This window comes from Rhagoletis pomonella, unplaced genomic scaffold (genome assembly GCF_013731165.1).
Source record: "Rhagoletis pomonella isolate Grant_MI unplaced genomic scaffold, Rhpom_1.0 Rhpom_scaffold_05552, whole genome shotgun sequence".
Lineage (NCBI taxonomy): Eukaryota > Metazoa > Arthropoda > Insecta > Diptera > Tephritidae > Rhagoletis > Rhagoletis pomonella.
Window position 1 is genome coordinate 1 of NW_023464090.1, and position 11,870 is coordinate 11,870.

General features: G+C 41.3%; 2 protein-coding genes across 4 annotated transcripts; one reads left to right on the forward strand and one right to left on the reverse strand.

Moving 5' to 3' along the window:
* Positions 1-2,865: 2,865 nt before the first annotated feature.
* On the forward strand, positions 2,866-6,749 carry LOC118755177 (transportin-3-like). The gene is made up of 6 exons (XM_036490029.1): positions 2,866-3,123; positions 3,207-4,295; positions 4,354-4,520; positions 4,590-5,410; positions 5,497-6,046; positions 6,180-6,749. The coding sequence occupies exons 1-6, from the start codon at positions 3,007-3,009 to the stop codon at positions 6,238-6,240; spliced, it is 2,805 nt and encodes a 934-aa protein (XP_036345922.1). The 5' UTR covers positions 2,866-3,006; the 3' UTR covers positions 6,241-6,749.
* Positions 6,750-6,905: 156 nt separating this feature from the next.
* Positions 6,906-11,861, reverse strand: LOC118755178 (vacuolar protein sorting-associated protein 53 homolog). 3 transcript variants are annotated; one of them, XM_036490030.1, is made up of 8 exons: positions 11,381-11,861; positions 11,135-11,327; positions 10,565-11,071; positions 10,288-10,495; positions 9,655-10,213; positions 8,690-8,862; positions 8,356-8,611; positions 6,906-8,294 (listed from the first exon to the last, which is right to left on the reverse strand). In XM_036490030.1, the coding sequence occupies exons 1-8, from the start codon at positions 11,482-11,484 to the stop codon at positions 7,364-7,366; spliced, it is 2,931 nt and encodes a 976-aa protein (XP_036345923.1). In that variant the 5' UTR covers positions 11,485-11,861; the 3' UTR covers positions 6,906-7,363. The 3 variants fall into 3 exon arrangements, with proteins under 3 accessions (XP_036345923.1, XP_036345925.1, XP_036345924.1); XM_036490031.1 differs by having other exon boundaries at positions 7,364-8,294; positions 9,667-10,213; XM_036490032.1 differs by having other exon boundaries at positions 11,135-11,861.
* Positions 11,862-11,870: the final 9 nt, after the last annotated feature.

The following is an 11,870-nucleotide window of genomic DNA, read 5'->3' on the forward strand; positions in this document are numbered from 1 at the left end:
AGTTCTCTCAAAATCTTCTTCAAGTATGAACTCTATCCAGAAGCCTAACGGTGACTGGACGACATCATGTAGCGAAATGCTGGAGGTCCTTATGAGCACTCACTTCCCGGGCTGCTCAGATGACAGCCCCGATTTTTCGCCCGGTCCTAGGACCTACTTGTCTCTGGGTGATACCGTTGGGGACATCGTAAGTGAGGAGAGGGTGGAATGGGCTTTAATGTCCTTTCAGCCCTACAAATCTCCTGGCCTTGACGGAATCTTTCCCGCTCAACTACAGGAAGCTAAAGACATACTGTGTCCCATGCTTTCTCAGATTTTTACAGCCTGCCTAACTCTGACTCACATACCACACGAGTGGACAAAGGCAAAGGTTGTATTCATACCAAAAGGAGGCAAGGCCGCTCATGTGAAACCGAAGGATTTCAGGCCTATAAGCCTCACCTCGTTCTTCCTCAAAACTCTAGAGAGGCTCATCGACGAATATATTCGACGGAATATTAAAGCTGACAACCTCTCCTCGAATCAGCATGCATATTCCAAGGGGAAATCCGTGGAGATCGCACTCCATGAAATCGTAGCTACGATCGAAAAAGGATTGGCCTTAAAGGAATACACGCTCGGAGTTTTTCTCGATATCGAGGGTGCTTTCAACAACGTCTACCCGAAGTCTGTTGTTAACTCCCTTCTTAGGGCGGGGGTGCAGCGAGGTCTGGTGGATTTTGTTGAGCTCCTTCTAGGAAAGAGAACTATTCTATCAGAACTAGGGGATGGTTCCATTACAAAGTATGTGACCAGGGGCACCCCCAAGGGGGCGTTCTCTCCCCTCTACTCTGGAATCTAACAGTGAACACCATACTTCTAAGCCTAAAGAGCACCGGTTGTCAAGTCATAGCGTACGCCGATGACATAGCAATCGTTGCAACGGGCAAACATCTTCAGGTCCTGAGTGAGTTGTTGTAAAACGCACTCGGTCTGGTAAACATCTGGTCCAAGGAATGTGGACTTAGTGTCAATCCTGCCAAGACAGAAATGGTACTTTTCACAAGGAAGTATAAAACTCCCTTATTCAAACCTCCCGCCCTAAACGGGGTGGCACTCACTCTCTCAACCGAGGTGAAATACCTTGGTGTTATTCTGGACAGGAAGCTGAACTGGAAGCGAAACACTGAAGACCGCTCCAGGAAGGCCAATACTGCCCTGTATGCCTGCAAAACGGCTATAGGCAAAAAATGGGGAATAAAACCACATATAGTACACTGGATGTACACAGCTGTGATAAGACCCATCCTTTTCTACGGGGTCACCGTATGGTGGCCTGCTCTAAACAACACCGTATCCAGAGCCAAGGTGGAACGTGTGCAGAGGACGGCTGCCATGCTCGTCACGGGAGCCCTGCCCACTACACCCACCAAATCCCTGGAAATAATCTTAAATCTTCCACCTGTGGATCTCTACGGCAAATTTCAGGCCGGCTGTAGTGCGGCTAGGCTAAATACAATCCAGCCGTGGAGGGACCTCAGATTCGGGCACGCAAAAGTACTTGAAACTCTACCGGATAATCTACGACAGATAGATTATACCACTCCTCTACTCTGTTTAGATAACAAATTCTCCACAAGAATCCCAGAGAGGAACGAGTGGGAAAGGGCCACAGACCTGACCCCGGGGTCTACGGCCATATATACAGATGGTTCCAAGCTAAACAAAAGAGTGGGTAGCGGGATCTACTCTGACGAACTCGCGCTAAATCTCAGTTTTCGCTTACCGGACCATTGCAGCGTTTTTCAAGCGGAATTAAACGCCATAATGGAGGCGGCTCGGTGGCTTATAACCTCCGCCCCCCCAGGACGGCCTATCTCTATCTATTCTGACAGCCAGGCTGCTATCAAATCTCTCAATTCTAACGAAGCAACGTCCAAAGTAGCCATCGAATGCAGAAATTCTCTCAACCTGCTGGCATCAAAATGCTCCTTGACTGTTGTATGGGTCCCTGGACACAGGGACATCCCTGGCAACTGCCTAGCCGACGAGCTGGCAAGGAGGGGGACGCAACTTTCTGTAGTCAATTCTGCTCCGAATGCGGGCATACCTCTAACCTCCTGCAAACACAGACTAAAGGCGAAACTCGTTAAGGAGGTAAATATAAGATGGGCTGTGGAAACCACATGCCATATTACCAGGCAAATATGGCCAAAGATTGATGTAAAGCGATCCATAGCTCTCACCCGGCTGGACCGCTGCTCTCTCAGATTAGTAGTCGGGGTAATCACCGGACACTGCCTGATGGGCACACACGGAAAAAGGTTGGGATACCACACCAACGATTTCTGTCGCAGTTGCAGAGACGAGGAGGAGGTGGAGACCATCGAACACTATCTCTGCCACTGTCCCGCCCTGTCCAATATGCGCAACCAATTCTTCAACAAGTACTTTGTAGATTGTTTAGCCGATTTGAACTCGGCGAACGTTCTCGACTTTTTGTGCTATATAAAACGCACTCGGTGGTTCAATTACTAAGGGAGGGAAAGAAACAAATGGCTTCGGCCAGTGGTATCACAACGGGCTTTTCCAGCCCACGTGTGCTCCGCGTTCTGCGCGGGGCAGCCACTCTAACCTAACCTAACCTAACCTTATCAATATATATGCTTCTTTATTTTATGCAATTTTTTCCAAATTTTATGCACATTGTTTTTTTTATTGAAAACAGTTAAATTAATTTTTTTGTGCAAACAAAAACCATCAAAATTATTAAATAGCAAATTTTTTAGTGAAATTATTTAATTTTCGATCACCCTGCATTTAAAAATTATAAACTTGCCACTCTGTGTTCAATTTCAGTTTACTATGCATAGCAAACGATTTGCAGATACTTGATTATTGCTCGTTACAGCAGGAGTTGTGGACGAAAAGTGCAAAAGCTGTCATTTCTTGTTATTTTTACAAATTCAGTCAAACTTCAATATAAGAAAATTATATTTAGAGTACTTGCAAGTGTTGGGATAGGAAATGGAAGCAGCGCCTACCGCTGAGCTCGTTTATCAGGGTATCTGTACCCTCTTTCACAATAGTAATCCCAAAGAGAAGGAGGAGGCCAACAAATGGCTGGAAGATTTCCAGAAGTCGGTGAGTTATCAATTAGGTTGAAAATGAAAAATTTGCGCGGTTTTTCTTTCCATAGATGAAACAAATATTTCTTTTATCAACAGATATATTCATGGACAATCGCGGACGAACTTCTACAACAGAAACGCGATTTGCACTCGTGTTATTTTGCAGCACAGACGATGCGAAATAAAATTCAAAATTCTTTCAATGAGCTTCCACCTGCATCACACGAATCACTGCGAGATTCTTTGATTGCTCACATAGGGCAAATCACTAATGAAACCGATGCAGTAATTGTGACTCAACTGAGTCTCGCTGTTGCTGACTTGGCATTGTTGATGGCTGCTTGGAAGCAACCAATTATTGATCTGTTGGAACTGTTGTCACCACAACCACATGCCGTTTGGCCTTTGCTGGAGATACTGACATTAATACCAGAAGAAATAGATTCGCGGTATCTGCGGTTGGGCTCCAATCGGCGCGAAGAGATACACAAGCAATTAGATGCTGCTGCACCCAAAGTACTTGAATTTCTATGTGTCTGCTTGCAACGGCACGATTGCCCCCAAGAGCGCCTACTTAGTTGTAGTCTGCGCTGTTTCAGCGCATGGGTGGCAGTACAGGCAATACCCATACACCATTTCACCGAGAACACGGTGGGTCAGCAAGTTTTCCAGCTGCTCAGCAGCGGAGATACATCTCGAAAACTGCATGACACATCTACCGAGTGCTTGTGCGCATTGCTCAGCTGCACTGAGGCCAATACTAGTCGATATAGCTTCGACCCGGCTATGGAAGCAAAAATATTCAATGCAGTTTGTTCGCTGGAGACAGCTTACCATATTAGCGTGGCACACGAAGACATCGACAAAACTATGAACTACTGTCGCATATTCACTGTTTTATGTGAAGCTTACTTCTACGATTTGCTTTCCCAGGAAGATGTACCACATTATTCCATAAAAGGATTGGATTTGGTGCTGATGTGCGTGGGCCACTTTGACTATGAGGTTGCAGAAATCACATTTAATTTGTGGTATCGTCTGAGTGAGGATCTATTTCAACGTTATAATGACAAGTTAACTTCACATTATAAGCCACATATTGAACGGCTTTTGGGTGCTCTCTACCGTCATGCGCAAATGGACGCAGATCACGACGGGTTAATCGAAGAAAATGATAGTTTTAATGTGAGTATTAAATGCAGTTCCAATAAACACAACTGTTTTATATGTCATATTTTTACAGGAATTTCGGCGAAAAGTGTCTGACTTAATTAAGGATGTGGCCTTTATAGTCGGCTCAGGCGCCTGTTTTAAACAAATGTTCCTTATACTGCAGGCACCAAACACTCCATGGGAGTCAACAGAGTCTGCTTTGTTTATTATGCAAAATGTAGCCAAAAATATAATACCGTAAGTATATCATTTCCACAAAGCAAATGTTCCCTACTTCATAAGTTTACATGTTTTCTGCTTTGTAAGTGATGAAAATGAAGTTATCCCCAAAGTCGTGGAGGCCATACTTAATCTGGCCGATAATACACACATTGCTGTACGCTACACTTCGATTATGCTGTTGGGTGAACTGTGTGACTGGATCGAAAATCATACAGAATCACTGCAAGCTGTGCTAAATTTCCTACTTTTTTCGCTACAGCAAAAAAATGGATTAGCGGCTGCCGCTGCGATAGCGCTCACCTCCATCTGCTCGGCTTGTCGACAGAAAATGGTTTGCCACATTAATGGTCTCGTAGAGATAGCGCGTAGTCTGGATAGTTTTGAAATCAACAACGATCTGGCCATTGGCCTCTTGAAGGGCATTTCCCTGATACTATCTCGTCTCCATCGCACACAACTAGAGACAGCAATGCGTGAAATTATTTCCTTTCAGTTACAACCGTTGGCACAATTGGTTGAAAACTCAGCTGCCACATTGGCGACCATGCAGAAGGGCGAACGCACTGATCCGGCTTACTCGATTGATCGCGCATGTGCTGTTATACGTCACACGAATCCTGATATTGGCGACGCTGAGCTGCATCCAACTTTACAAATACTCACAGATGCATGGCCATTATTATCACAAGTTATGGACAAATATCAAACAGATGTACGCGTAATGGAGCGTACTTGCAGACTCATACGCTACGGCGTGCGTATGGTGCGGAAACAGGCTTCACTCCTGGTTGAACCATTGGTGAAGCAAATGATTTGTATTTATACGTTACATCACCACAGCTGCTTTTTGTACCTCGGATCGGTGCTAGTCGACGAATTCGCAAAGGCTGGCGAATGCATACCAGGTAAATTGAAAGTGTAGATAAGTTATAATCACACCACAGCTCAGCATTCCAATAATCAAAAAACACATTTCTCCTAATCCACACAGGCCTGTTGGAAATGTTAAAAGCATTTATTGAACCCACCTTCAGCATGTTACAGGTGGAAAACGGTCTCAAGAATAATCCAGACACCGTGGATGACTTCTTTCGTTTATGTTCGCGCTTTATCGAGTGCTGTCCCGTTCCATTCCTGCAAAGCGCGCTCGTCACACCCATCTTCCAATGTGCCCTGCTAGCCTGCACGCTCGACCATCGGGAAGCCAACTCATCGGTGATGAAATTCTTCTGTAACCTATTAAAATGGGGTCGAAGTTCGAATCAACGTCATCCCGAATGTCGTCCTTTGGTGAAGGAAATCGCGCAACAAAACGGCGAAGCGCTCGTTATGAATCTGATACACGCGTCAGTTTTTTGTCTGCACTCTTACATGTTGTCCGATGTTGCGGACGTGGTTTTCGAATTGAAATTGGTTGTGACAAAAGAGCATGTGCAGGCTTATGTAAAGACCGCACTGGATGCTCTGCCAAAGCGAAATAGTGGTGGTTATGTAACAGCAACGCAGCAACAATTGGACGATTTTACTGCCGCATTGTTGGGGTAAGTAATCAGAGCTACTGTAGTAGAAAAGAAAAGTTAACTTGTTGAAGTTCAAGTGAATCAATTTAAACCGTATACGCTGCTAAAATATACGATTTTTCTAATTCCATATTTCATTTTTTCCTTTTTTCAGCGCTGATACTCCCAAAACGATAACTGTGGCGTTAAAGAATTTCACACGCTTGTACCGCTAATTTAGCGGCACAACCTACAATGCGCAATTTTGACAATATATTTTTATATAGCATACTACGTACACAAATACATATATTATATCATGTATTTATATATGCATATTTAATGTATTTAACAAAAATTGATAATTTGTTAAACACCTTACAAAGGATCATTTCAACGATTCCCCGCAGGAATTTTTACAAAGTCAACTTTTAACGACTGACCATAAGTATGTAATATTTTATATTTAATTAGTATATTTAACTATCCATGGGTTTTGAAATAAACATGCATATGTGTTTGTGCAAGGCAAAGTTGAACCATACATTAAAAACAAATGTAGTACATATACTTTGCCCAGCAAAAACAAACCGGCATAGTAGGGTTGGATGATTAAATAAAAACAAATGTGAGTGTATGATTATCGTGAGCAGGTTTAGCCAGTAATACGTAGTTTATTTTTAGTAGAATGGAAATCAAAAAAAAAATCATACCCACAGTTCAACGGTTAAATTGATTAAATTAAAATGTAAACTTGAAAATCTATTGAAATTTTTAATGTTAAATAAACGTGACCAAAAGAAATCGATATCTTTGTTATTTTATTTCAGTTAATAATAATAGATTGGTGCTTACATATATGTTAGTTTCGGAGGGGCCTACAGTTTTACGCCGACTCCGAACGGCGATTGTATTTTTATGAGAAGCTGTTTTTCATGGCAGGAATACACTCGGAGGTTTGCCATTGCCTACCGGCGACCGCTTTTATTTCAGTTACATATTTTAAAATTCGCAATGACGATATTGGTCGCTAAAACTCAAAAGAGCACATTTTATTTGAATATTTTTTTATTTATAAATGAAAATTATCTTCCTGATCCCGCTTTGAAAAAACTCATTACATCATTATTTTATGATAATAGTTCTGTTTTGCTAGGGCCAACTTATAACTTATCTGCAAAGCTGCAGAATTCGTCAATCCAAAAAAACTTTCAAGAACGCATAAAAACAGAAAGTAAAATGGAATGTAATACTCACCACAAACATATAAGTGAAACAAACAAGAAAAATTTATATCTAAGCCGCACACCGCATGCAATCATCACTACTCGGATTGACCTCATTACGCGCGCCACCTGCTTACGGCAAACGCTTCTTCAGCAAGCTCTCTAGCTTGCGTATGCGCCCACGATCGCCACCACTATTTGAAGTGCCATCTGCATTTTTTTCTGCGCCACCAGTAAAGCTACCAACGCTAAAAATAAATGCACGTTTTGGCGTAGATGTTGCAGCAGCTGTATACGGCGCATCACCGCTGTCAGTTGTGTCCTTTGACGCCGCCGTAGTAGTATTCTGATCTTCATTCGACTGCAAGTCCCCTTGCGCGGGTGCAGCACCGCTTTCGACATTTGTCGCTGCTAACTCCGGCGAATCACTGCCTACCACAGCCACATGAGAGGCAGTGTGTTTGAATAAGTCAATCAATTGCAATTGATCCACACGCTTTACGGCTTTCATATCTAGAATTTTCTGATACTCTGCAATAGTGATGTCTGGCAGAAGTTTAAGCACTTGCTGTGTAAAGTGTGCTGGCGGTTGCACCGGCGTCATTACTACTTTAATAATCATTTCGGCACGTGTCATATCTTTGACGACTACTTTAGTATAGCTAGTGGGTGCCTTGCGATTCACACTCGAACCAATTGAAGGTAAATCGAGTAACGCCGTTTTTAGACTGTGTGTATCGAGCAAAAGTTGCTCACAACCCAGAACATTGTTAGATCCATCGGAATGCGTCAACTTACATTTATAGAGGACACTAATGAATTTCGGAATAAATGCATTGACAAATTTATGGCAGAATTGTGTAAAATATTTGCGTGATGTGGCTAAATTGTCCCGTATAACGGGCACAGTCTGCTTGAAATTCGCGTACATGCTGTTGATGAAGCCGCTTTGATCGCCGACATTTCTAATACTTTGCCACTGCACCTTGGACATGGACTGTAGTGATGGCTCACAGCCTGCTTCTAAATCTTGCACTAGTAATTGTATGCAGTTGGAGATGATGCTGGGAAGAGTGATTGAAATTAATTTATTACTTAAAGGAGTAAAAAAACTCAAAAACATACCGATGAAAGACATCCTTCTCTTCAGACATATCAATCTTGTTAACAAAGGCAGCAGATACTTTCTCCTTTAGTTTATCTTCTAACTGTTGTACAGTTTCCAAACAGTATTCAGCGGTGGTTAGGACACAACAAATTTGGATTAAATCTTCGCGCGGGAAACGTTGTGTTTCACCTTCTTTCAAAAAGTTATGGAATACTTGGCCGGCTGCTGTGGATAGATTCTGCATATCACGCGTAAGTAAAGACATGCTTTTGCCTGGGAAGGGAACATCGAAAATGGTAAGGAACATATATAAAAATGAATCGGCAATAAAAGAAAAACATAAAATCTCACCAATTGAGGCAGTAGTCGTCATCAATTTCGGCGTGCTGAATTCTAAAACTTTGCTTGCGTATTCACGTAGATATTTTTTGAAGACCAGCGCTAACTCATACATAGGCTGTTCATTGCTAAGCTGATTACATTGCACCATGCACTTTTTGTAGAATACAAATAAGTCCGCTGAACTGTGGGAGAAAAAATTTTACAAAAAAATCTATCGCACTACATGGTGTAATGAACTGACTGTCTATATTAGGTTTGTTCGTCGAGCAAAAAATTTGTACGAATTTGTACGAATTATCACGATTTTTTGCCCAAATCGCGTTCGTGCAGACCAAAAAATTATCCAACACTCAAAAATTGTGAGAGCAAAGTGACAGTTCTCTTGGAGAGAAGTTGCAAATTCTTGCTGGAAAAAGCAAGAATTTGCAAACACGAAAAACATGTGGTTGTGGCGCATGGTTGCATTTTTGTCTACAATAATAATAATTTGAATAAATTAGTTCGTTAAATTTAAAAATTTATAAACACGAGCGATTTTTTTATGAAAAAAGGAAGTAAATAATTGTTGATATAATTAATTTAGTTAATTCCAATGATTTGAAGTTAATTCGGCTGAAAAAAATGGTATTCACAATCGGAATGCAATTGCAACCAGAGTCGATTTAAGAAACCCGACAGCTAGTACGAAGAAGAAATTTAAATGTATGTTAAAGAAAGTCAGAACAACAAGAAATATACATGTATATCCTGTTTTTGGCCATCCGAAAGAATTTTAAAAATTCTATAAAAAAATTTTATGTTTGAAATGCAACCGTGGACGCCAGCTGGCAGCGAAACTTGCAAATTCCTGCAAATTTGCGTTCGTGCAGAAATTTGCAAGTTTCTCAACATGAGAGAGAATTTGAGAGAATTTTTTCTTACTCTCTGATATTTTGAGTGTTGGATAATTCTTGCTGGATCTTCGACGAACAAACCTATTCATGCACCTTGGGTACACAGTGGTTCTCGATTCTGACACTTTTAATGGCTCAACAAACTTTTCCATCAACTCTGACAGATTACGATCGATACTCTTAATGTAAATACTCAGATGTGCTTTGAAGCAACTGCCGATTTGATCGTGAAATAAACCAATTGTCGTTGGCGCATTTGGATCGATAACACCACTTTCTGGTAGTAACTTAAGAGCTGTCGGCGCCAGAAGCTTTTCAGCGCCCAAAGTTACGCCGGTGAAGCGTTTCGAAAGAAGTTGTTCAAAAGCTTGAGTTTTATTAATGCCAAAGAGAAGAAGGTGCACATCTATTTCATTGCTGCGTTTTGCCATGATATGAGAGAGTTGCTCGCGTGTGAGGCGACAGAATTCGACGGTAATGCGCTCAGATACTTCCCAATCAAGTGGAAACACAGCACCGAATTTATCCTCAAAGTCTAGTAGGTGTCGCTTCAACCATGCATGGCGCTTGTCGATTTTGTCCAACCAAGCGATATCTTGGTTTTCGTGAAAGAGTTGCACATATTCCTCTAGCTGTTGAGCTGTGGAATAAAAAAAAATCAATTGAATTTACAGTCTATACATACATACGGATGTATGTATAACATTTTCGTACCAATAAACCATTTCAACAAATCTTTTTTGACTTTCGGATCCAACACGGAAATCACTTTACAGGCGTCTGCCAGTTGATTTAATCCCAAATGGTGTTTGTTTCCAGCACTTGTTGCTGTACTTGACTTTGTAGAAAATGCCTCTTTGAAATCGTCCGCGATTTGTTTGGCCAGAGTAACTTGAATTTTATCGACATTTTGGGAGAGATTCTAAACACCACAATTGGTAAGAATTTTTTGTTACTTAGTTTTCGCCCATCCTTAACCTTATTACCTTACCTTGATTTCTTCAATATCAGAATACTGCTTGAAATGCTGATTTACTTCAGTAATTGCTTGCAATGGATTAAGTATCTCCCCATACAACCGTTTTTCAATCAACTTATTTAAGCTTTCGATTCCACCCACCAACATATGCAGGTGATTTAACGTGGTTATAGCCGAAGTAAGGTTTCGTTTTGCACAATCCAATTGCTTGATGTCGCGTGTAATCTCCTTAACCATTTCCTCAGTTTTCTCAGCCCGCGTTTTTACATCTATAATATGGGCATACAATGTAGATATTACTTTTTGCGCCTCGGTCAATGCCATTTGTCCATCTTGGCCGGTATTCGTTTGGCCACGTACGACGGCGCGTATATTATCATCAATAAGTGACACTTCGCACTGCATACGCTGTATGGTCTCATCAATGCTCACCAAAGAATGTTCATTCGGAAAGAGCTGATTTATGTAATCGACTGTGTTGAAATCCGGCGAGTCCATGGGATCCTCAGTTTTTAATACCTGTAGAGAAATCAGTCTCAATTGTAAATTAGGTTGCGAGTCGCACTTTCTAAGCATATGTACCTCATCGATTGCATTTTTTACGTCCTTTGCAAAATGAATTCTATTGGTTCCAACTGGCCTGATGGCATTGTCATCATCAGCATTCCCTTCCAACTCAGTTTCATTCATTTTGTATGTTTTTTTTTTTAGATGAACGACAGGATCTTGGTAGTCCACAAGAGGCAAATCAATTGCAGGCTGTTCCTGTATTTGCCTTTTTGTGGTATATGTATGTCCGTTTCTTAATATTTTGACTTATGAACGCACCTTTCAAATGGCCAATTTCCGGAAGGTTTTAAAAATTTGTTCAATTTTCGTAAAAACCGAATCCCAATGAAACAGGGAAAAATTGCATCAACACGAAACGTCATCAAAGATGAGTCAAACAGCTGATTGTCTACTGAAAAATGATGCCAGACCTCAAAATTCGTTAAGGTAGTGAAAAATCAAAGCAAATGATTGCATGCCAAAAATACTGAGCAAAATGTCCAAAGAGGTATTTGTAGAAAACCATGTTTTTATCATGTAGAAAACGCAGATGAGTATATTTTTTCTTTATTTATTGTGAGAAATGACTCGTATTCATTGAATTACTCAAACCTAATGAAGAAGTATCCCGTTGCGTAGCCATCGCCGTCCGCTGATAACGAGCAATATGATCCAAAGAATGCGGGAGAATTGGCCTTACAGTGTGAATTTCCAAAAGTGTTAAATTATCCAACTTTGCATATGTGCCTTCACCCTTGATGAATGCGTC